The 24,855-nt window shown below is 42.5% G+C and overlaps 1 protein-coding gene across 1 annotated transcript in view; it reads left to right on the forward strand.

Annotated features, from left to right (window-relative positions):
• LOC306973413 (chloride channel protein-like) overlaps positions 1-21,698 on the forward strand; it is a gene marked incomplete at its 5' end in the record, with an annotated part of 50,373 nt that extends 28,675 nt beyond the window's left edge. The window contains 12 exons of the mRNA XM_079570339.1: positions 1,932-2,001; positions 2,608-2,718; positions 5,702-5,915; positions 7,497-7,630; positions 7,703-7,794; positions 7,973-8,056; positions 8,174-8,264; positions 12,405-12,481; positions 17,888-17,932; positions 18,667-18,771; positions 19,062-19,148; positions 21,049-21,698. Of these exons, the coding sequence (XP_079426465.1) occupies positions 1,932-2,001; positions 2,608-2,718; positions 5,702-5,915; positions 7,497-7,630; positions 7,703-7,794; positions 7,973-8,056; positions 8,174-8,264; positions 12,405-12,481; positions 17,888-17,932; positions 18,667-18,771; positions 19,062-19,148; positions 21,049-21,537 (1,599 nt within the window). The 3' untranslated portion in view covers positions 21,538-21,698. The remainder of the gene's footprint in view (positions 1-1,931; positions 2,002-2,607; positions 2,719-5,701; positions 5,916-7,496; positions 7,631-7,702; positions 7,795-7,972; positions 8,057-8,173; positions 8,265-12,404; positions 12,482-17,887; positions 17,933-18,666; positions 18,772-19,061; positions 19,149-21,048) is intronic.
• Between the last annotated feature and the right edge of the window lie 3,157 nt (positions 21,699-24,855).

The raw sequence follows: 24,855 nt of genomic DNA on the forward strand, positions 1-24,855 counted from the left end.
GAGTCATATCTGCATCTCGTCTCCCTCTTAAACCTGTGTTGACTCATCTGTGCTCCACCTGGGACCCTCCCCGAGCAGCTCTGATCAAGTGCTTTGCTCAAGGATGCCCCAGGCTGATGGTCCCACCCCTCAGTGTTTCCACTCTGACTCACCGAGCCGTGACCAAACGCAGACGGGCCGCCGGCAACGCGCCTCACAGCGCTCTGTTGCTATGCAACGCCACATCTTGGCAGCATCTAATTAGTATTAGGGGGGCAGCCTCCCGCAGCCCGCGCAGATTTGGAGGATGAGAACACGAAATTCCTCTGACCCGTTCTGACATTGGCGCTGACGACACAGAGCAAAAGGATAACCCCGCATTTAGTGACGATTATAGAACAGGAAACAGCTTTCAGCTCGTGCAGATATCAGTACTTTACAAACTCTTTATTGATTCATTATCTGTCCCAACTCCACAATGTCACAACACATTATTATAAGTAGTTTTTATGACTGTTATTCCTGTCACCAGACATTATCGACTCCACTCCATTGACTCCACTCATTAGAATCACTCACTGCTCTGATATTGTGCTAATGATGATATTGTCAACAAGTGTTTTATTAATCCAGGCACAAAGGAAACTCTCAGATCAGTTCTCATGTAGTTATTAATCAAGACTTTTTCTGCACATTTCAGCGGTCCATTAACTGGTTCTATTGATTTGTAAAGATCTGGATGCGCACAGTGTTTACTTGTTGATCTATGCAGCCGTGACTTGGTTTGGCACCAATGGATTTTGACACTTTCTCACATGACATTAGAGCCAGCGCTGGCTGTGAGGCATCTCCGAGCCGAGCCAGGACTGACAGAGAAACATGAAAGAGGCCACAGTAAACACTGGGGCTCTGATCCAGCACTGGCTCCAGCAGAGTCTATACAATCAGGCATGAGCGTTCAAACCGAGAAAAGGAACCTGCACCCAAAACACCTGCTGCATGAAAGCGGGTGGAAAACTGTCTACAAATCACCATTTTAAAGTAACTTCAATGTAGTTTCAAGCCACAAACTGTTTCCCGTCTGAACTTGACACAATGCTGTTTCTGAGGACACAGGTTAACTCCCACCTGAACCGAGCACATTTTCTCCAGTTTGGCTTTACCCCAGTCCAAAAGCTTCTGTAAAAAAGCTGGGAAAATAGCAACAAAACTGATACGAAAACAATGATGGAAATGTGACAAAAAAGTGAGAAAACATTGACCAAAAAATGTATGAAAAAGTGGCAAAAATGTCACGAGAAATCGACGAAAAAATGACAAAATGTGACAAAAAATTACAAAAAATATGACAAAAAGTTGATAAAAAATTACAAAAATGTGACCAAAAATGACAAAAAATTGATAAAAAATGGATGAAAAAATGGCAAAAATGTGACAAAAAATGTGACCAAAAAGTGACAAAAATGTGACAAAAAATGTGACCAAAAAGTGACAAAAATGTGACAAAAAATGTCAAAAAATTTATAAAAAATTGATGAAAAAATGGTAAAAATGTGACAAAAATGTGACAAAAAAATTACAAAAATTTGATAAAAATTTGACCAAAAATATTACAAAAATGTGACCAAAAAAAAGACGGAAAAAAAAAGAAAAAAAAAAGGGGAAAACAATGACTTGAACACCCAACAAAAAATGATGGAAAATAAATCTGATGACGTGAGGAAAAAGATCCTCTCGGTTCAGGCGGGAGTTAAGAGGTTAATTAGAAGTTGAGAAAAGAAAATGTAATCTACTGGCTGCTCCTTATCTATGACAAACACGCCCACATTTATACACAGCATCCTCTCTCCTAAATGTTACCGCATGTGCTAGAGTTATATCTCTATTATTTACAGTTTTACAGCCTGTGTGTTCCATCATTATTGTCTCTCCATGCTTTTCTGTCGCTGTAGTTCTGGATGTCCGCGGTCGCCACCACGATGCCTATTCCCTCCGGAGCCTTCATGCCCGTCTTCATCCTCGGTCAGTTCACACCGCACTTAATAAAGTCAATATTCAAATAATCCAATTACATAAAAAAAAACACTTGTTGCTAATATTATGGGACACTCAGCCGCCTGCATTATTCATCCCAGGCCGCTGTGATAATTTATGTCCCCATTACCAGATCACATAACAGTGGATAAATCATTGTTAGTGCCGCGGCGCTCCGTGCGTCTTGTTTTGGTTTCGGAGCGCGACCTTTACAGAGCCTCGGGTTAAAGTATTCATCATGTTTTCCTTCTCCGACGCGCTTTTCCGTGACTCACAATGTGACCACTCGCTGAATCCATCCACAATTTGTCTAATTAATAGAGAGTCATTTGCATACCTGTCCAGACAAAAATAATGTTTCCAAAGTAGCAACATGTTCTCCGTTTGCTTTCTGTAGTTTGTCTGGATGTTTTCATCTAATCCAACCGCACTCAGCCTGATGAATGTAAACGATTTGTGCCATAATTGCTTTTAGTGCACTTAGCGATTGATGCACCATTTACAGACTGACTATTTGTAGGATCATGGTGCCAATTGCATTTTATCTGAATGTGCCCACTCTTATAAATAAACAGTGATTCTCCTCTTTTCTAGGAGCTGCATTTGGGCGGCTGGTGGGAGAGATCATGGCCTCTCTGTTCCCTCACGGTATTGTGTTCGATGGGATACTTTACCGGATCATCCCCGGAGGGTACGCAGTCATTGGTCAGTCCCTTTCCTCTGCATTTAACTGTTCTCTCACTACTGTGCGTATTACTGTATCACATTTGCATAAATAAGCTTCACCTGACAATATCTATTTGTCGGCATCATTTTGCCAGCGGGGCAACTCCTTCTCTGGCGCTGTCTTTGCAGTGACTAGACCAGTGTTTCAAAGGAGCATTTCATGATTTAAAGTATGAAATAGGGATGTCTGCATAAAAGGTAATTTAGCTGTTCATAATAGTCTGGGGGATTGCCTTGAACCTTGTCCTCTTTGCTCAAATTAAATTACTGCTTTACTTGTCATTGCACAATTGTACTACGACATTGCGTTCAGCTGTCGGGTTCGTCCTGAGCCGCTGTGGGCCGACCTGACCAGCACGTTTTTAGAGGGTCAGAGAAACCAGAGTACTGCCTTCAGTCTCCTCTGAAACGGTGCACCACGTCCTGGATTGTCCCTGTTTCAGAGCATGGTGTCCCGCAATGGTCAGCTCCACCTCCTTCCTCTTCCTCCTGCGCAGCTCCCTCCGCTCCACAGCAGTCTTTCACCATCTTCTGGGAGGAGCGCAGACAAGTATAATCCATTTCATTCTCCAGCCAACGTCCATTAGCCAGAACACTAGTAAGTTAAAGGAATTCATGATTTTAAAAACGGATTTGGAAAATGGATAAATCGTAAAATCATGTCCGCCACTCCTTGTCCCCCCAATGTGCGGCCAATTTATCAGCGTTTCAGAGCAGCGACTTTCTGACGATCTGCTGCTTCACAAAGGCCGTGTGTTGTGTTTTAAGAGGAAATGGTTTTCCATCCCACTTTCCTCCGGTCTGTTCCTGTGCCTTTCTCTTACTGTGCTCTCAGCCATAGACTGTATATATAAATGGACAGCTTCTGCTCACTCTTCCCCATTTACCATAATGACTACGGTCGTGGGGGAATTCATGGCGGATTTACAGAGTCGCCCTCCCCAGCTCTGACGAAGCCTGTTCCTAAAAAGGACATAAGGGCGGGATCTTCACCGTAGACTCGGCCCTTGCGTGACGTGTAGCTCGCGCTGCTCCGATGCTAACAGTCCGACCCTCATTAAGTACAAGATTTCTAAAATTCTTCTTACGAAAACCAGCCTGGTTTCTTAAATTGTGACTAACCCAGCGTTATCTCAGTAGGAATATCTAGCCTAGTCTAGTGTTGAAAAAATTGAAAACAGACGTTAATGTTGTTTTTAAGGTGTCTAAACTCCAATGCTTTTCAATGGGGAAATAGCGGCAATATGGCGGAGCAATGGTGGCCTCCAGTGTCGTGGGCATAAAGCAGAGTAGCCAGCGGCCATTGCTCTCAGCGGACCATTTAACTCCGCCCCTTTCCCTTGAGTCTCCATGGAGACGGTTGTCACAGCAGAGGCATGAAGACGATAAAACTAAAACACTTTTGAAAACTCCATGGCTTATTAAGAGGTTTTACTTTTGAGAGCAGACGAGGAATATCTAAAACAAAAATAACACTTTTTTAAATAAAGGGTTATGTTTTCTTAATGGGCCTAGTTATGGTCGCCTCCCGCGGGAGGTGTTCCAGGCATGTCCTAGTGGGACAAGGCCTCGTGGAAGACCCAGGACACGGTGGTGGGACTATGTCTCCGAGCTGGCCTGGTGTCGCCTCGGGGTCCCCCCAGAACAGCTGCAGGAGGTGTGTGTGGATCGGGAAGTTTGGGCATCTCTGCTGAGTCTGCTGCCCCGCGACCCGGCCCCGGATAAAGCGGAAGAAAATGGATGGATGGATGGATGGATGGCCTAGTTATGAAATATTAATGAGCAACACTCTGAGCAGTTTTCTTCAAAGATCAGGAGACTTTTTAAAGTTTATTTCAAATAAAATCGATTAAATTCGTAATCATCCAAACTGTCTTAAGCTTATAAGCTATCTTAATAATAATGGCTTACACTTGTACTGCGCTTTACAAGCCTGTAGACAGCTGTTTGTTTACTTAAAAAAAAAAAAAAAAAAAATACTCTTTCCTTCAGGGCCGCCATGGTCTCTCTGCTGTATTTTTTACTGCCGAAAAAACATGGCAAAGATGAACAAAAGCATCCAGTAAAACAATGTGGAACACAGAAACTACAAATGCAATTGGCTGAAAAAGGCAAAAAAAACCCGCTGCTGTACCAAGAGAGAGGGAGGTTGCTGCTTGTTTAGTAAATTAAATTTGGAATGAGAAGGGGCGACAGATGGATAAATAATCAAACATCATTTTATTTCCTTATGATATATATTTTTTTGTACTTTGGGGGTTTTGGATTGTGGGGGGGCAGTCTGATTCAACACACAAAGGGGGCTTTATGGGAAGCAATTTTGGGATCCGCTGGGATCTCTTTGTGGGATCCCGGACAGAAACATACAGACGTTGTTGTTCGATTGAAAGCAGATAATAGAGAGCAGGTAGTCATTGGGCTCCACTTTCCTTGCGACCTCCATCCTCTTCTGTCGCGTGTCGACTTTCTTTGACTCAACAGTCGTCAAGCCGCTCTACTCTCTCTCTCTCTCTGGTTTCATCTCCCCCCTGCCCTCTCTCGCGTGCCGTGGAGTACGAGCTCTTTCGGTAAATGTCAGAGTGGCTGCTCTTCACTGTCCTCTTGTGCTGACCCAGAAATGTGCCCACATTCAGTCCCTCTCATGATGCGGCTCCACAAAGCCCATCCATCTCTCCCTCTGCTCCTTCATCCTCTCCATCCTGCGCTTCACTTTGTTCTTCCTGCCGTTCTCCTCATTCCGTGGGACTTCTTGTTTTCTTTTGTGTATGTGGGGATGTAAGAAATATACAAACACATTGGAAATTGTTTCTGGACCTAAAATTGGCAATAAAGGTCTTACATTTCAGACCCAATATGTGTTTTTTTTTACAATACCCCTTGAGATTGTATTATTCAATATCACTAGTTAAACATTTATAGCCTCCTCCGGACATCATATCATCTCCTCTCTCTCTCCTCTCAGGAGCAGCAGCGCTGACCGGGGCAGTGACTCACACAGTGTCCACTGCAGTGATCTGCTTCGAGTTGACAGGGCAGATCTCTCACATCCTGCCCATGATGGTGGCGGTGATCCTGGCCAACATGGTGGCTCAGGGGCTGCAGCCGTCTCTCTACGACTCCATCATCCAGGTCAAGAAGCTGCCGTACCTCCCCGAGCTCGGCTTTGGACACATCAGGTCAGCTCGCACTGTTGTTGGCCAATGTGAGAAATAAGGCACGACCAGTCCACAATGAAGTAAACCTAATACAGTGGCCTAATGTCTCCTGTAGGTATAAGTAGGTATAAATGCAGGGGAAATATTATGTATTTTTGCGTCCTCATAGATAGACCAAAATGTGCCAAATTTCATGCGTAGTTTTTTCTCACAATCATCTGGGGGAAAAAATTACTAAAAGTATACAAGTCACAACAAAAGATTATTTAAACTAAATTAAGGCCCGGCCGATATGGATTTTTGGGGTCCAATACTTTTCAGTAATTTAATAAATTTTTTTTAATCTCTCAAACAGCCTATAGTTAAACATGTATTATTATAGTAAAGGTTTCAATCATAGAAATATATCTTATAGAGGTCGAAAAATTTGGGTTTTTCCGAAGCCGGTCTGCACCACTGATGTTTTTTGCCAAATTTAAAAAAATGTCTCATTTATAATCCGGTGTATGAAGCTTCTAAACGTGTCAGTGTTGAACTGGAACAGCAGGGGGTCCTATATAGTCATGTTTAGTAGGTACTTCAGAGAGAGCTCATTTGAAAGACAAAAATCATCAGATTCCAAAACAAAAAAGGTAAAGTCTCTCTCTTGCCGATTTCTCACCAGGGCTCTGACTCTTTCCATCACTAAAAAACGGAAGTCTGTATCAGTTTCGGATCTGGAGATATCGGCTGATATAATATACATCATTTAAACTACCTTTTGAAGTTACTGCATGTTGACATAGTTTGAAAGTACCCCCTGTTTCCCACTGTGAAACACCACAATGCACAATGCTGTCACACTGCAGTTGGCTTGTAGAACTGGGTTTGTTGGAGGTGGATGGATAGAAATCCACTGTGTCAAAGTAAATGGATAGGGATGTAAAAAAATATATTCTTGCGACATAATTTTGCTGTCATTTCAAAAGTTTGTTTGTTTGTTTGTTTGTATACTTTATTGTCCCCGTAGGGAAATTTGTATAGCAATGTTACAGACTTGAGTGAGATTTGGATATTTATTGTTGCTCCTATATTTTCCTGCCCAGCAACCATGAGCTTTAGGCGGTATTAACCCCACTCTCAGTTGAAGTAATTTGATTTTTCCTCCTCTAACATTCATTTGTCTCCATTTAACACACACCTTTATATGTTGCAGAAACAGGACACCCCTCGCCGTTTGCCAAAGGGTTAATAGAAAATCATATTTAGGGACATGTATTAATTGACTGCTGCAAAATAGGCTTTGAATCATGTGCTGTAAAAAAGGAAACATTGTGATTGATAACACTGAATAAGCAAGGGCTTAAAATGACACCGCGTGATTTGAGCCAAGAGCAGCGCCCCCTCTGTCCCTGAGCAGAACTGTCACATTAATCGCAAACCCGTCAATAAGCTGCGCCTCAAGGTCATGATGTGGTGATTCTGTGAAACCGAGGTTCATCGCTGAACAACAAATGTTTTCCACTGAGCCACTGTCGCTCTGATCTTACAGCATCTCCTCTTCCCACACGGTTTCGCATTTCTTGTTTTTCTGATGGTTATTTCCTCGTCTTTGGTCCACAGCCAGTACAACATATTTGTAGAGGACATCATGGTGCGGAAGGTGAAGTTCATCTCCTCTCAGTCCACCTATAGAGAGGTCAAACATCTCCTGGACTCCTTCTCTTTGAAAACGATCCCTTTGGTCGACTCTAAAGGTCAGCAATAACCAAACACCAAATATCACATACAAACATTTGAATTTAGCTGTTTACCTTCTGATTCTTCAGACTCAATGATCCTTTTGGGAAGCATCGACAGAGTGGAGCTCCTGGCGCTCTGCGATTGGTGGCTGTCACCAGAGAGACGACTTCTTATGCAAGTGAGGACAGTGCTATGGACATCAGTGATTAGATTGTTTATAATAATCTTAGTTCCTGTGGCTAAAAGTTGGAAAGTTTACGTTTCATTGACGACCTTTCTATGAAATTATTTTAGGGAAACATGTCAGTATGTTTTTGCTTTAGCTTAGAGGTCTAAAAGCGTTGTGTTTTTGTCAGGGCCACTGTTTGCCGAACCAGGGTCAGAAACACAACTGGGAGACTCTGGCCTTCGTCGATGAAGAAGATGAGGATAAAGAGAAGGTGTAGTATCACCTCAATATGTATAGTATTATATCTATAACAGACATATCACAGACATGTTGTACCACTGACCTATTGTACTAAGGACATATCACGTCATCTCCATGTCTTGTTCAGGAGATCCCGATCCTGGAAGAGAGAAACGGTCCCCTGCCTCCTGCAAAACCTCCCGATCCTTCAGAAAACTACAGCACCACCACCGCCACTGGTGAGAGAAAACACCAGCTAATCCTATTACACTGGTTTATATTGTTTCAAATTAACTGGATTAAAGCAAAGCTACACAGTGGAGCAGTCCAGGTCATATGCTGATAGCTTGATATGGCTCACGACCAACTAGACTGTCTGAAAAATATTAAAAACAAATGCCAGCGATAGTAAATATTCTTAACGCTCAGCCAGACACAGAACCCATTTCGGGAGTTAGTTATCAAAATAAAGAGGAGCATTTGTACAAAGCAAATCAGCACCAGAACGATAAAGACACATGTTTAGGACGTGTCTTTCGTCAATAAAAGGACCAGAATAAAATATATGATTTGATTTACTGGATGAAATGTTATACATTTTGAATTTAGAAACATAAAAAGAATTTATGCTTAAAGGGACTATAAGGAGTTTAAAAATGTTTTCCTCCCCCTACATGTTCAGCCATGTCCTAATGTGTAGAATGAGCTCAGACCTGTTCACCACAACTGCCTCTAAAATCCTGCACCGTCACTCAGAAAGGTGTTAATTCGGGTCTGAAGTGCCGTCAAGCACGAGCTTAAAATAGAAGCTGCAGTTACACGTATGACCTGAGGTGGCAGTAGTGAGCATAAAATAGGGCTGTGCAATTAATTGAAATTCGATTACGATTTCGATTATTACACTAAACGATTACAAAATTAGCATAATCAGGGGGAAAAAAACTAATTCTTTTTTTTTTTTTGCAAGGCAGACTTGCATTATTTCATGGCACTGGGACTATTTTCCCTTCGCATTTCACGTGCCATGACTCATGCTTTTGCCTGACATAAAAACAAACAGCGCTGTGTGATGATGTCATCAGGCCGCGCTGCTCAGTTTACTTGCGCAGGTGTGAGGGCTGGCCAGCTGGGGGCAGGTGTGAAACAGAGACCTCTCCTTAATCGAGGCATACTTGAAATCATTTGTACTTTTTTGACTGTTCAGAAAACAGAAAACTTTTTTTTAAAGGCAACAAATAATCGTTTGAATAATTGGGATTTCAATTATGAGAAAAATAATCGTGATTATTATTTTTTCAATAATCGAGCAGCCCTAGCATAAAATGACCAACTTGCATCTAGTCCCTTTAATAAACCGTACCTGTCATTGACCAAGGTTTTATGTAAACTTATTTTTAACAAACACTGTCAGAAATGATCTCGTTAAGTTGGTGAAATGACTCTTTATGCATATTTGTTTCATGGAAATCCACCATCAGCTCTAATGCATTCACCCTCTAAGAAAAACTGCAGTTTGGAGGTGGTTTCTCCTCCTCTGAGTCTGTTTGTCGGTGTCGAGTGCGGCTCATATTTAGCTCCATTTCACTCACTGATGGGTGACACAGAGCGGGGCGGCGGGCCAGGCCTCGTGGTGTTGTCACTGTAATACAAACATCTTCAGACAGAAATTGCTCAACAGTGAGATGAGGATGGAGGGTTATTTCGCTCGGCCCCCGGCGCAAACACAGACGAGGTTTGGGCCCAGATGGTGAGGTCCACAGGCTGCAGCTTCTGTTTAAGACGTTAGGGTCCAAAAACATTCACACATTTGTTACTATTCATTAAAGAGCGCAGATAAATATAAACCACTCCTGCTGTTGATGCTACAGCGGTGCCAGCAATATTACATTTAGTCTGGTAATTAGCGCTTCATTTTTGAAAAGGATGGCATTTCCAAAATCAGCAAGCAGTTTTCTGAAGTTTATAATGGTATTTAAAGTTGCTCTTATGTAACTTTGAATCATCATGAAACGTTTAACGATGCAAGTCACAGCGACAGGGAGCAGAGGGTAATTGCTCGGTTGCAAACTGAACAAGAACAGTTTGGCAACTCCCCAAAAGCAAACTTTCGAATTGGGAAAACGAGTCGGCAGCAAACAAATGTATTTATTTATTCCCGGAATCCTCTGCCAAAGTTCTCTCAAAGCCCCCACGTTCTCCACAGCAATATTATCCAAAGAAAGTTTTAGTCTGGTTGGTGTAAATCGATAAAAAGGTCTGTCTCAGTTCAGTGTCTTTGCTCGCGTTAATGTTATTGTGTCCGTTTGAAAGCCTTTACAGAGAAGTGCACTTTCCTCCGACCTTCTCAGAGATACACTTGGCAAATTCAACAAGGCTTTTGGCTCGAACCACCACAGAAGGCAGCTACTTTATCTTTAAAGAGCAGCCGGATCAGTAGGAAGTATCCTTAAGTGAATAACCTTGGATGTGCCAAAGAAATACCAGCCGTGAAGTGTTGGAGCTTCATCAAAAATATGGCGGTGACTGGATTCATTTTAATGACTGGACACACTTTAGGACCTTCTCTGTAATGTCAGGCCATTTACGGATACAGCCTTTTTTCCAGCTGATACATTTCAGATTTGGTCAACACATCTGATGTTTAGTGGATTTTTGTATCAACTTCCAATACCGATCCTGGGGTTGGAGTATCCGATAAGAGACTTCCTTTAAAGTGTCTTATTTTCTCTTGCAAATGAGATGTTTCAGGTCAATTATACTGGACTTTTCTAAACTAAATATCCTTGGTTATGTGACAGGCTGTTAGATTGCATTAACAACTCCCAAAGTGTCTTTGTCCGTGCGCTCTGCCAGGCAAACAGAGCACATACGCAGCCTCTCCCACATGTCATATAGCTCCAAAAAAGCTCACGATAGAAGCTACCAAGCTCTTCCACGTGTTCCCTATTTAAATAAAGTTACGTGAAGTGTTTTCATGCGAAGTATATTTACACAGAAATGTAGCATGTTGATTTTATAAGCAAATAAAAAGGGGGACTATATTGTGAGGCGTAATGATACGAGGAGTAAAACGTCCGCGCAGTAACTCCTAAAGGTTATTGACGGAAGTGAGCGGGGGAAGTCTTTAGGAGTAACTACGCGGACGCTGTGCTCCTCGTATCATTACGCCTCACAATATAGTCCCCCTTTTTATTTGCTTATAAAATCGACATGCTACATTTCTGGGTAAATATACTTCGCATGAAAACACTTCACGTAACTTTATTTAAATAGGGAACACGTGGAAGAGCTTGGTAGCTTCTATCGTGAGCTTTTTCGGAGCTATGTGACATGTGGTAGAGGCTGCGTATGTGCTCCGTTTGCGTGACAGAGCGCACGGACAAAGACCAGACGGGGATATATTAACTCGACTAAAGTGAGCTAAGAACATATCTTAGTATGTAAAAACGGTGGCCTATTCCTTTAACGTGGTGGAGGGTTTTGAGGACCTGAATGATCCTGGGGGCTCTGTGGTCGGGACTTCGTGGATGGATGGATGGATGGATGGATGGATGGATGGATGGATGGATGGATGGATGGATGGATGGATGGGTATTATTCTATGTTTTCTGTTGTCATTTGTTTCAAGTAGATGTACAGCTTCTACTTTTTCTAATTCTTCTGACTCCTTCAAATACAACAAGTGCTCAGCAAGTACAGAAACATGAGGAACACGCCACAGAGTGTCCTTCAGAACAAGGAGTGATGGGGAAATTCTAGTGTCTACTCATATTTGTCAGAAATAACTCTCCAAGGTGCCTTTAAACATTTGAAACACATTGTCATGCTCTATTGTTCATTGCCAGGAATAGCAGCCGCTCTGTCGCCGGCAGCTCCGCACTTGTCCTTGACTCTTGCTTTCAGACAGCTGCGTTATTCTCCCAAACTCGGCGTTGTTGGACCGTAATTGCATGTATCTGCTCCAAAACAATTACTACTGTTCGCTGTCCCATGATTACTGAAGGGAGGAAAGAGTTTGGCAGCCATTTTTTTCTTTCTCAAAACCAGATGGTGTGTAAGCTCCTTATTAAGATTGTTTCCAGGCAACAGAGAAGAAGAAGAGTTAAAGGTCCTATGCTTATTCAGGCTTTCAAAACTACTTTCTCCTTGGTATTTTTGGAGCTTTTACAGCTTAAGATAATGTGTATGCCTAGGAAATACCCCTAGGCCTCAAGATGTTGCATTCAAAATGCCAACGCAAATCTGCCTCTGCTTTTGCGGTGAAAAGGGAAGCTGTTCAACATGACACAAAACGCAAATAGCTACAGTGCAATGCTCTGCTACTGCACGTAAAATGTGGTAAAATGTCTCATTACTGCGTTGTCTTGTTTCAGATAAAGCCCCGCTGCAGTCGGTGAGGAGCGCCCTGAGCAGTGTCTTCGCCTCCAGACCCAAACCGACAGAGGGCCAGTCCCAGGTGTGTGAGCCTCTCCACATTTACATATCTGCACAGGGCACTCGGGGAGAGGATAAAAATAGAGCCCTGTATGTGAGTCTGCTCTTTGTTTCACCAGCTCATGCTTTTTGTGGGAGTTAAGAGAGTAATTATGTAAAGTATCAACAGTTCACATCAGGAGTCAAGTTTTTCTTTGACATTTTGTCTGAAACCATGACCGATAAATGATTGCACTTAATACACATACAGTGCCTCTCGTAAGTATTCATACACTTTGGACTTTTGCACATTTTGTCATGTTTACAACCCTAAACATAAAGATTTTATTTTGATTTTTTTTACTGAACGTTCCCACACAAGTAACCGACAACTGTGAAGTGAAAGCAAAATGATACATGATTCTGTTATTTTTCAAAAAATAGAAAAGTGAAAAGTGGGACGTGCATAAGTATTCATACAGCATTTTCTGAGTGCATTAAATTGCCTTTATAACATTCCTAATGACTGCAGAATGTTCACACCTTGGCCTAACAGTTAAATAGAGGCACCAGTGTGTAATCTACTCTCAGTATAATTTCAGCTGTTCTTTTAGGCCCTCAGAGCTGTGGTCGGAGTGTATTGGTCACTAAAACACATCATGAAGGTCAAGGAGCACCAGAGAGGTCAGGGATAAAGCTGTGGAGAAGTTTAAAGCAGCATTAAGTTATACAAAGATTTCCCAAGATTTAAACATCTCCCGGAGCAACTGTTCAATCCATCATTCAGAAATGGAAAGAGTAAAGCACCACTGCCAACTTACCAAGACACGGCTGTTCACGTAAACTAACAAACTGAACAAGGAGAACACTGGTGAGAAATACAACCAAGTGCCCCAAGATAACTCTGGAGGAGCTGTGAAGTCCTGCCGCTGAGCTGGGGGAATCTGTACATGGGACAACTGTAAGTCGTACTCTACACAAATCTGGCCTTCATGTACGAGTGGAAGAAGAAAGCCATTATTGAAAGGAGGCCATAAGAAATCCCATTTGAAGTTTGCTAGAAGTCATATGGAGGACACAGCTCCATGTGGAAGAAGGAGCTTTGGTCAGATGAGACAAAAATTGAGCTTTTTGGCCCAAATGCAAAACGTTATGTATGAAGCAAACCTGACACTGCTCATCGTCCTGAGTGCACCATCCCCAGTGTTAAATATACGGGGGGAGAATCATGCTGTGGGACTGCTTTTCCTCAGCGGGGACTGGGGAGACTGTAAGAATAGTTGGGAACATGGATGGAGCCAAATACAGAGACATTTTGGAGAAAAACCTGCTGGAGTCAGCAAGAGAACTGAGGTTTGGGGCGGAGATTCACCTTCCAGCAGGACAATGACCCTAAACACAAAGATAAATCTACAATGGAATGGTTCAATAAAAACATATTAATGTGTTAGAATGGCCCAGTCATAGTCCTGACCTAAATCCTATTGAAAATCTATGGAAAGGTCTGAAAACTGCTGTTCACAAACGTTCTCCTTCTAATGTGACAGAGCTTGAGTTGTTTTGTAAAGAGGAATGGGCTAAAATGTCAGTCTCTACATGTGCTAATCTTGTAGAGTCAAACCCCAAAAGACTTGTGCTGTTATTGCAGCAAAAGGGGGTTCCACAAAGTATTCATTCATGCTGTATGAATACTTATGCACGCCCCACTTTTCGGTTTTCTATTTTTTGAAAAATAACAGAATCATGTATCATTTTGCTTTCACTTCACAGTTGTCGGTTACTTGTGTGTGAACGTTCAGTAAAAAAATCAAAAATAAAATCTTTATGTTTAGGTTTGTAAACATGACAAAATGTGCAAAAGTTCAAGGTGTATGAATACTTTCGAGAGGCACTGTACATGTCAAAATACATGGGGCCAGATCTTGTGCCTGGTGCAAGGACAACCCTGCTCCAAACGCACACGCAGTGTTTATCTGTCAGATAAAATCGCCAAATAAAGATCCAGTAGCAAAGAAAAGCAAAGCTGGGCATATACGCAAAAAAAGTCAAATGGATTTAACTGATCAGAAACTCACTGAAGTTGCGCATAAGTTGCGAAGTCAAGGAATAGTTTTGGGAAAGTTGCGGCTTATGGAAAAGTTGCAACTCCGCACTGATTTCGCAGAGTTTGCTTGATGTTTTGTCAATAGTTGTGATCACAACATCGCAAAATCCTGGAGGGACTGTACAGTGTGCTGCTGTCATATATCAGCCTCACATTCTTTTCCTCGTTTACATTGCGCTGCCTCGTGTTCTTCGTTTAGCATTACAGGCTTTTATAAGTTCTATCAGTCAAACGAAGTACTTGAGTTAAACCCCGTGTCAGGTGTGTTGCCGGTCCCGCTGTGGTGCGTGACGGCACTCGCTCGGCCATAATTGTGTTAACGTGACCAAAACAAAAGCACATGTTCAACCACACTACCCCACTGCCCCTCTCCCTTCCCCTCGTGGAGTCTGGTTGGAGGAAAAAGGTTGTTCTACATAACATCGCCATTGGCCACGAGAGTCTGTCCTGCCGACTACGGCTCATTTAATCCGCCAGGTCTGGCCCTGCAAGATCTGAAAGAGTGCTCCTACTAAGCACAAAAAGTTACACTATAGTCTGCGTTTAGACACCGGGCCTATTCCCATAAGTAGGTTAATATTAAGATAATTAACTCATAACTCATTTCCAAGGCAGTTATCAAATCTGACTGATCAAGCTTATGTAGAAATGTAGAAACTCTGCGGTGCGATTTGGAAAGAGACTGTTTGCTCCTGAGCTCCTGCGTCACTCCTAGTTACGTACCGTACAGGTTCTGAAATTGTGATTTGTAACAGAGCCAACATGTTCCTGTCTATGACCCTGTTCTCATTGTGACTTCTTTGTAAACACATCTCTCTCCGCCGCTCCGTTTTCTCAATAACTCTGCCAGACCTGTTTTTTTTTTTTTGGTTCAGAGTAACCAAGTCAATTTCCCCAGTGTCATGATTCATTCAGATGCAAATAATTCTCCCATTCTCTTTGACAAAGGCCCGTCGGCCCCAGTCTCAAGGAGGATATAAATATTTATCCATTACTTCGCACACGTTTTCTGTTTTGGGGCAAATACAAAGTTATCTCATTTGCAAATCCACACGGACAAGCATCTGGTTACTCCTCAACCTTTCTTCCAGATGTAATGTATACAGTGTTATTGGGAACACACTGGAGAGAGCACATGCCTGCAGAGCCCCGGGGATTACTTTGTTATACTGGCTGTTCACTCCTGCATTACCAATCCAATTTCTTTTTATGATTTCGTATTCGTCCGCCGCTGTCTGGGGATTGGTCTTACGGCGGTGCTTCTGCGTCTGATCGAGCTGCATATCAACGAGACGCAGGGGGGAACGCACCCCCCGCGGCTCAGAGAGAGAAGGGAGATACTGATCAGAGACGTGTCCGGATGCCAAGCACTGACCTTCTCACTTATGGTCAAACTCTGCCTCGGTATTCTGAGATCAGATTAAGTCTCCGAGACGCCAGCCATGTTTTTCTGTATATTGATCTACACTTGTTTCTTCTTTGTGCGTTCAATTTGGCACAAATATCTCCCGCTTTAAGTGAATTGAAGCTACTGTAAACGAGACATCGTGCAAAGCTCTCTGACATCTGGCAAAATGAAGCGACATTTTACTTATTTTGTACATTGAATATGGCTTCAAAGGCCCTCGATAACATTTTATTTAATATATATTTGAAACGGGAACTTCTAACATAACATCCCAATCCTTCACAAGCATCGAGGACATGCACAACCAGCTGGCATGGCTGCATGTAAAAGTAGAATAAAGTATTCTCCTACCAAATTTATAAGAAATATTGGTAACACTTTACATTACGGGCCGGTAAGTCTTTTGTACTTACAGTGGTAATTCTAGATACTTATGGTGGTACTTACAGTGGTAAATACTAGTAATAATAGTGGTACTTCTAGGTACTTATTATGGTACTTACAGTGGTGCTTATGGTGGTACTTACAGTGGTAATTCTAGGTACCTTTTGTGGTACTTAAAGGATACTATAGTGAGAATTACAAGGTGTGTACTTCTAGAAACAGTGGTAACTCTTAGTAATGAAGGTTGTACTCCTTGTTTTCCCTCATGCTGTTTTATGTTTTATAGTCTCACAATCCTAGAAATTACTTCTGTTTGTAGAAGTACCTCTTTTACTACCTATGAATTGCTGCTGTAGTATCCTTGAATTACCAGTAAGTACCATGGTAAATAGAAGTACAACCTTCATTACTTAGAGTTACCCCTGTATCTCTTAGTATTGGTGGTAACTCTGTGACTCGCTAACCCTAACCCCAATTACTAGTAATTATCACTTTTAGTGCCGCAATAATTACCACTGTCATTACTAGTAATTACCACTGTACCATGGACTTACTGGCCCGTAATGTAAAGTGTTACCGAAATGGTATAATTTCAAAAACATAAGGCCTCAAACATAAGACCAGAACATAACAAAACATAAGACCAGATGCTGCGGTCGAAACTGCCCTAACGCTGTCCTGTTGCAGAGGCAAAGACAAGCTCCACACCTCTAATCATCACAGAACACCCCCATGTCACCCCTCACCTGCCCCTGCCCCACGCAAACAAACACACGATCTGCAAGGGAGCCGCAAAATGTCAGAGGCAGACAGCGAGAGTTAGTGCATCACATGGCCACAACTTCATGGAGATTAGTGCCCCAACAACTTAACATAAGGAAATACTAGTAAACAGTGGATTTATAAGTATAAAAGACAGCTCAAACTTACAATTTACTGCGAGAAGTCCAGCTAACCACTCTTCTTTCGGCTGCAGCCTCAAAAATCCACGTGGTCCAAATACAGCGATAGATAGTTTTCCCCTTCCAAGATGAAACTTTTCGTTCGCCTGCAGTGTCTTGGTTCTCTGTCGGCTCCTGCTTTGCCCATTAGAGTTAGAGCGAGTTTGTAGCCGAGTTTACACTTCGCCAGATCCTCTTCTCTCGCTATCGCCTGTGCCTTCTTGTTTGTTTGTCCGAGTTTGCCCTGGGCTTGACATGACAGGCGCTGCAGCATCGACAGGACTGGCCAATTATCCTGTCGATTAAAACGAATCATGTGATTATTTTGATCGACCTTAAAATCAGGATTAGATTAAAATTCAATCACTTGCCCAGCCCTATAAAAATACCAAGTCAGCATTAATAAGATGCTGACCTTCTTCAGTGATGTGCAACAGGGGCATTTTATATCACCCGTCTGTCAAACTAATGAGACCACAGCGCTAGGCCGAGCACACAACTCAGCCCAGAGTCATAAAGAGTCATAAAAATTCACTAAGTCACGAATAGTTGCATATTATTCGTTCATTTCATTTCACAACTATAAGGAATATCATCTGTTTGCTTACCCAGGAGCCCAGCCCTCCTCCTTTGGCCGACTCCATGACTCCAGAGGAGGTGAGTATGTCGTCGACCACAAATGGATCTTGTGTTATTGTGTTTTGCAAATGACTATCTTTAGAGCGGCACAATGCTTTTTGTTCTCACTCCCCAGCCAAAACAAAACAATATGGCATGAAGTCGAACAAGCACTTGAGCAGATCTGTTCAGCCAAAAGAAAAAAAAGTTGAGGAGCTGTATTATAAATGCTGGATGGATTTCGAATGCCACTAAGTAATGTAAAAGTTGAACTCTGAAGCTCTGTCCTCTATAGTTCCATAGTGTCTTTGGTTTCTCTGTGTCCTCGGGATCTTTTGGCTCTTTCCCAAACGGCTGCCTATCGCAAAGCTCCGTAAATTGTCCCGGACAGTTGCCATTAGACCGAGGTTTGCAGGTAAAATTCATTGAGAGGCTAAACATGTCAGACGCCCTAAATCTCAACAGGACAGGGGGGGACAAGGGCATCGCGTTTCAAAGATTAAAAAAAAAAAAACGTTTTCTGTAAATGCCTGTAGTGCAGTGACTTTATTACTATACCCTTTTCTCCAACACTGTACAGTAAATTCATATGGATGATTTCTATTAATACCTTTTGCTTTAGGCTTTAAATATATGCTTAAACATGTAAATGAAATGATACACTTCCTTTTCAAAGCCCTTCCACACTTTGCCCCCGGGAGATTTTCCGCGCTGTCTGGTCGGTTTGTGCCGGTTGCCGCGGGTAACCTTGGTCCTCGTTTTATTTGCCGCAGATAAAAGCGTGGGAAGAGGCAGAGATGGACAAACCTATGGAAATTGATGAGATTCGAGTGGACCCTTCACCTTTCCAGCTCGTGGAGAGGACTTCGCTTCACAAGGTTAGAAAATACAAAGGTCATGTCGGCTCAACGCAACAAAAGTTTAGGCACCCAAACACACATAGAAAAGGCAAAAAAAAAAAGCCCACAGCAGAGGTTTCTATCTCATCTCTCATTCTTCTTCCCATTCTTCCTGCCTTCCGGACTTTCTTGCATGCGCTGATGTTTTCAAAGATGTTTATTTGGGTCAGGAGACTGTGACGGCCATGGTAAAGGAGTTTAAGCCGTGCTCCACCTGTGAAATGGGAGTCAGAGACAGTTTTTAAAGGATAAACTTTGTGTGTGTCCAGACCCACACCCTGTTCTCTCTGCTGGGACTGAGCCACGCCTACGTCACCAGCATCGGGAAACTGGTGGGAGTCGTCGCACTCAAAGAGGTAAGGACACGGCTTCATTAGGCATTGCACAATAGTGAGTGTTTCTACTACCACTACAACTGCTGATACTGGTACTACCAGCTTATTTTTCTTCATCGCATGGCGGATTCTTGCTTCCAGCTAATGCACTTTTTGCTGATTTATTGTCTGTGTCACATAAAGAATCTCATTTATTTTCAACCACTTTATTTTATCACTGAGATACAAAATGCTTTTACGGGAAAATCTAAAGCAAAAGAGTTGAAAATTCTTGCAGTTTCTTGTTCTTTGCTCTTCAGTTTGTATGCATTCTATGACAAGCTAGACCAGTGTTTTTCAACCTTTTTGAGCCAAGGCATATTTTTTTCATTGAAAAAATCACGAGGCACACCACCAGCAGAAAATATTTAAAAATGTAACCCTGTAGCCTATATTGAGTCGTCACATCAAAGTGTCTTGAATAGGAACACCGTATCTTCTCGCTAGCCACAGGGCCACAGTCACCGCCACCTGTGACTGTGGCCCTGCATCCATGCATCACTAATTCTCTTGTTTCAAAGAAATTAGCGACCTAATATTTCAAGAAAACATCTAGGTGAAATCGGATAATTTTCCAAGGCACACCAGACAATATCTCACGGCACACTAGTGTGCCACGGCACAGTGGTTGAAAAACACTGAGCTAGACAACTAATTGCACTCAAATGAAAATTGCAATTTGAATGATTGCATTTACGTATTTAAACCTGGTAATCCTGCTGGTTAGACCTCTGCAAACTTACTCTGAAATGCGTGAGATTGTTTTATTTGTTTAGCAGCTCATGTTTCAGTCTCTCAAATGTTTTTTATTGATCCTGGTCTGGACGAGTTTAAATAATGTTCACAGTGAACTGAATCTTTGTTTTTTCAAAAGTGAATGACACAAGACTCAGTGACACGAGTGATTTCTTCGGAGGTCGCTGCTCTTGTTCGCTCACTGTTTCCCCATAGGGCAGGGGTGTCCAAACTTTTTCCCTGTGGGGCCGCATACTGAAGCGTACACAGGGTGAAGGGCCATAGATTGGTGGTTAGTGCCGCAAAACCTTTGACTAGCAGAGGTTGAAATTGCACACCTTTATTTCTGCTCAAAACCTTCATGCCAGCTCTGTCTCACAGTAAAAGGTTAGTTGTTCAGTCAGAATTGTGTAGAATTATTACAGTTCAAATAAAAAGAACTATCTCTGATGATGTGTCCCGATTCAGCAAAAAGGCAGAGGGACACCAAAAATTGGTCTGAGGGCCATTTGTCCCTTTGGCCCCCAGGCCGCACTTTGGACACCCCTGTCATAGGGTGTTGCAATGTTTTGCATACATCAATAAATAGTTGAAGAAAACATGACGTCACTGAGACTTGCTGAAAATACTTGACTGGAGGAAACATCTGCGTTGGAGTTTTGATCAGCTTGTATCAAAAACAACACAAATTAAAACAACTAAAAAGATTTTTAGAAAAGAATTTTGACAAGTCAATTATTATTATTTTTTTCACAATCTTGGTGCTATTTGAATTTTCATTTAGTGTTAGCCGTTAGCTTCATGGCAAAAACATCTGTTGGAAGTTTCCTCCAGTGAAGTGAAGGATGTTTCTAACTGTCCATGAGTAACTCACTACCTGCCATGTAATCTTGAGCTAGTCATGTATTTCATTGGACAAAACATATTATTAACTAAAAAGGATAAAATATACAGGAAACACGGCACCGCTTGAGAATTCCCTCAGAAATATCCCACTGTGACCAAGTAGTTTTGGCAATAACATCAGCTTCTGCCTGGCTCTGGATGAAACCTACATGTGCACTTTAACCCCTCTCCTTAAACTTTCCTTTATCCTCTGTCCACCCCAACACCCCTCACTCCCCACCCCTCACCCCAACCCCCGCAGCTGCAGAAGGCCATCGAGGGCTCCACCCGCTCCGGGGTGCGGCTGCGTCCCCCTCTGGCCAGTTTCCGCGACATCAGCCACAAATCCGCCCCGAAATCCCACCCGGGCTCCACCTCGTCCTCCGCTCCCAACTCCCCCACCTCTGTCACCAACCCTGCCTCGCTGCCCGCCCCCTCTGTGCCCCCGCTCCAACTCCCACCGCTGCCCCCTTGTCCCGCAGAGCCCCCGCCGAACAGCCGCGACGACCAGGCCGAGGTGTGGATAGAGAGAGGCTCGATAGAAGCGGGCACCAGTCGGAGTAGAAGTAGTAGTTGCAGTAGTTGTAGTAGTGACAGCAGTACTCCGCCCACGCCTCCCCCCGTCCCTCCCCCGCTGCTCTTCATCCCCTCCTCTGCCTCCTCCTCCCCGCCCTCGCCAATGCCCCGATCGCTTCAGAGACTGTTTGTGAGGGAGGAGGGCGACAGCGACGACGACAACACTCCAGTTTAACAACATGTGAAGTCTTCGCGTTTTTTATAGTTATTTTATATTTATTATCAACTTATTTTTGTTCCATTTTGTTTTGTTTTTGTTATGGTTTTGCCGTTTCTTTAAAAGTCGGTACCACTTTGCTTTGCAGCACAATAATAACATGGGAAGAGGACGGAAATAACTTGGTTTGTTAAGTGTAATAGCGTGCGAGTTTGATTAAGGCGAGACACTTCAGGTGAAAACATCAATGTTTCATACAGTGGTTTGGTTTCTTTTGTCTCTCTTGCTTAAGGGACTATACGGAGTTTAAAAATGTTAAAATTATGTATTTTCCTCCCCATGTCCTAATGTGTAGAATGAGCTCAGACCTGTTCACCACAACTACTTCGGATCCGAATCATGCACGAGCTTAATATAGAAGCTGCAGTTACACGTATGACCTGAGGTGGCAGTAGTGAGAATAAAATGGCCAACTTGCATCTAGTCTCTTGAAAGTAAAGATTGACTAAACTCACCCTTTACGATGTTTACTTCATGACGTGAACTTCCGCTCAGGATTTTTTCAGGAAACGTTGCTGTGTCTGCTGTGTTTCCCACACGTTTCCATTCACAAATACTGACATGTTTAGTGATCATCAAACCCCCCGGCAAGACTCTGTAATGTGGATGAGCAATAGTACATGCGCAAATGTTACAGACCTTTCACCCAAAATGAGGATTTCATTCCACTCTTGCATCAACATCTCCACAACAGCACAGACTACAAACTTCCCAGTCTTGGGCTTAAAAGAGAGTTTTTCTCTGGGATTTTTCAGCATTAATTCCTAGCCTAATTCTTTGCATTTGAACCCCAATAAACAAGGCAAAATTTCATTTCCGTTTTTTTTTCCCAAGCAAATCTTTAACTATGTCACACTATGTCACGGGAGGTGTTCCAGGCATGTCCTAGTGGGACAAGGCCTCATGGAAGACCCAGGACACGGTGGTGGGACTATGTCTCCGAGCTGGCCTGGTGTCGCCTCGGGGTCAGAACAGCTGGAGGAGGTGTGTGTGGATCGGGAAGTTTGGGCATCTCTGCTGAGACTGCTGCCCCCGCGACCCGGCCCCGGATAAAGCGGAAGAAAATGGATGGATGGACAAGATAAAATCATACTTTTAAATCTGGCGATCCATTATTTACACTTCTTCGCCAAATATATAGTCATTTTTAGCCATTTTTAAAGTCACACTGCGTAGAATTTTACCCAATAAATAAAATTGTAGTACAAGCATTTATTTTATGACAGATATTTTCAGTATTGAAAAATCAGCTCCGCTCTTCTGAGACATGATTGTACCTTTACCGGGAGTGGGGACGTCTCCAGCTCGTCTCCATACGAGCGATCGCGATGTCGTCACATCCGTTGGCCGTGGTAGGCATTTTACATTTCCATATTTGATAAACATTTTAATAAAATCCTATAATCAGCAAAAACAATGTCCATAAACAGTGCATTGCTTCTCTTGCACTGTAACAGATCTATCATTATATAAAACCGAGTTAGAGGCCTGTATGCATCAGCTGTTGCCGACCATTCACCAAAACATCCGGCGAAAATTGCGGAAGTAAACAATAACAGCGATCGCTCGTATGGAGATGTGACTAACGGCAGCAGAATTTGAGATTTAAAGAGGTTAAGTTCTCATCCAAATCCATCATTTGATTACCCATTGCAGTAACAGCATTTTCTCTGTCGAGCTGGTCATTAGGAGAATATTTTGTTCTGATTGTTTAGTGTAGTCTACAATGTTGCGCAGTGTGCCTTTAACACATAAAATGACAAAACTTGCTCTACGTTTTTCCTCACATTAATGCCAGTTATCGACAGCAAAAGTTTCAGATTGCTTTCGTCACATTCATTAATTTTTCCTATTCACCTGTAGTGCCTCGCTGTAACATGTTAAATTACAACCCTCACCTATTTACCGTGTTATTTCCATCTTATTTCCATCTTATCACTGCTCTGTAAAGTTTAGTGTGACCAAAAGTCTTCTGATTGTAGGTCGAGAAGCGTTTGCTTAAAGCTGCACTATAGCACACTTTTATAAGCATGTCCTAAAAATGACAAACACATATGTTGGTAAATGGAAATGAACATCAAATTCTAAAGCCATGATAAAGATTGAGAACTTTTGAGCTTTGGAGAACCTTAAAAGAACTTAAAACGTAGCAGAAATTATCATGAATGGATTTGAGACTATTGTTTAGCTTCTGCAGATTGGCGATTTCTCATAAAAAATAATTGGCTGTATCCGAATGTCCACACTATTCCCTATATAGTGCACTATATAGTGCTCACGCCATTTTGTAGGGGTCTCCGAATGTCCAGAGAGAAAAAAGTAGTGCACTCGAAATTTCCCACAATGCATCTGGAAAAGTAGTGAGCATCGATGGTCACTAAACGGGTCAATATAGACCACAATGCATTGCGAGAGTCGGAGAAGAGCCTGACAGCCACAGGTCTTTGAACTAAACAACACGACTGAATGAAATCAGCTGTTTCAGTCGTGTGTTGCGTATTTCTCATGAATAAACGACCAACATATAACCGGTTACGGTGAAAAGATGCTAACGTTAGCTGCTAACCTTTAGCTTGCGCTGTTAAATGACCGACAGCTTCCTCTCGAATAATCCAAGCCATTCACGTAAAATCCATGTGAAGTAAAAGCGTATCCGACTCGTATTTATCCATAAATATTCCACTGTCTCATGAGTCTGGTTGGTCTTTATCGCAGAAATACATTATTCCCGGAGTTTCGCGAACTTTTAGCAGATGTAGTGACTCAATCTGCTGGCGCTTCGGACACATGCCTGTGACCTAGTTTCGGCGTCTCTGAGCTCACGCCGGGGTGACTTTTTTTTTTTTTCTTTCCTTTTTTTTTATGATAGTAACGCCTGTAAAGGTGCTAAAACAGTCGTTCTCTTTCATAAAATAAACGTTTGTAACAATAAATAAATTCATATAAAAAAACAAAACAAAAACATATCTGCAGCCGCAGCGCGCGTGACGTCACGCAGCGCGAAGAAAGTAGTGGCTTGTGTCCGAATCGCCAACAGAATCAGTGACTATATAGTCGACTATATAGTGCAGGCCTATGTAGTGAATGAGGGGTTAGGGACTAGGGTGGACATTCGGATACAGCCATTCTCAGCTTTGCATTTGGTTCATCTGGGGTCACGGTTTCTTTTCCACAGCGTATCGGCCGCTTTTCTCAGCCAGATTATTAGTCAAAATGATGCGAGGTTTTCTTGGTACGATACAAATGGTTTGAACTTCAGAGCAGTCAAAAACGATA

Source organism: Gobius niger (genome assembly GCF_951799975.1).
Source record: "Gobius niger genome assembly, chromosome: 14".
Lineage (NCBI taxonomy): Eukaryota > Metazoa > Chordata > Actinopteri > Gobiiformes > Gobiidae > Gobius > Gobius niger.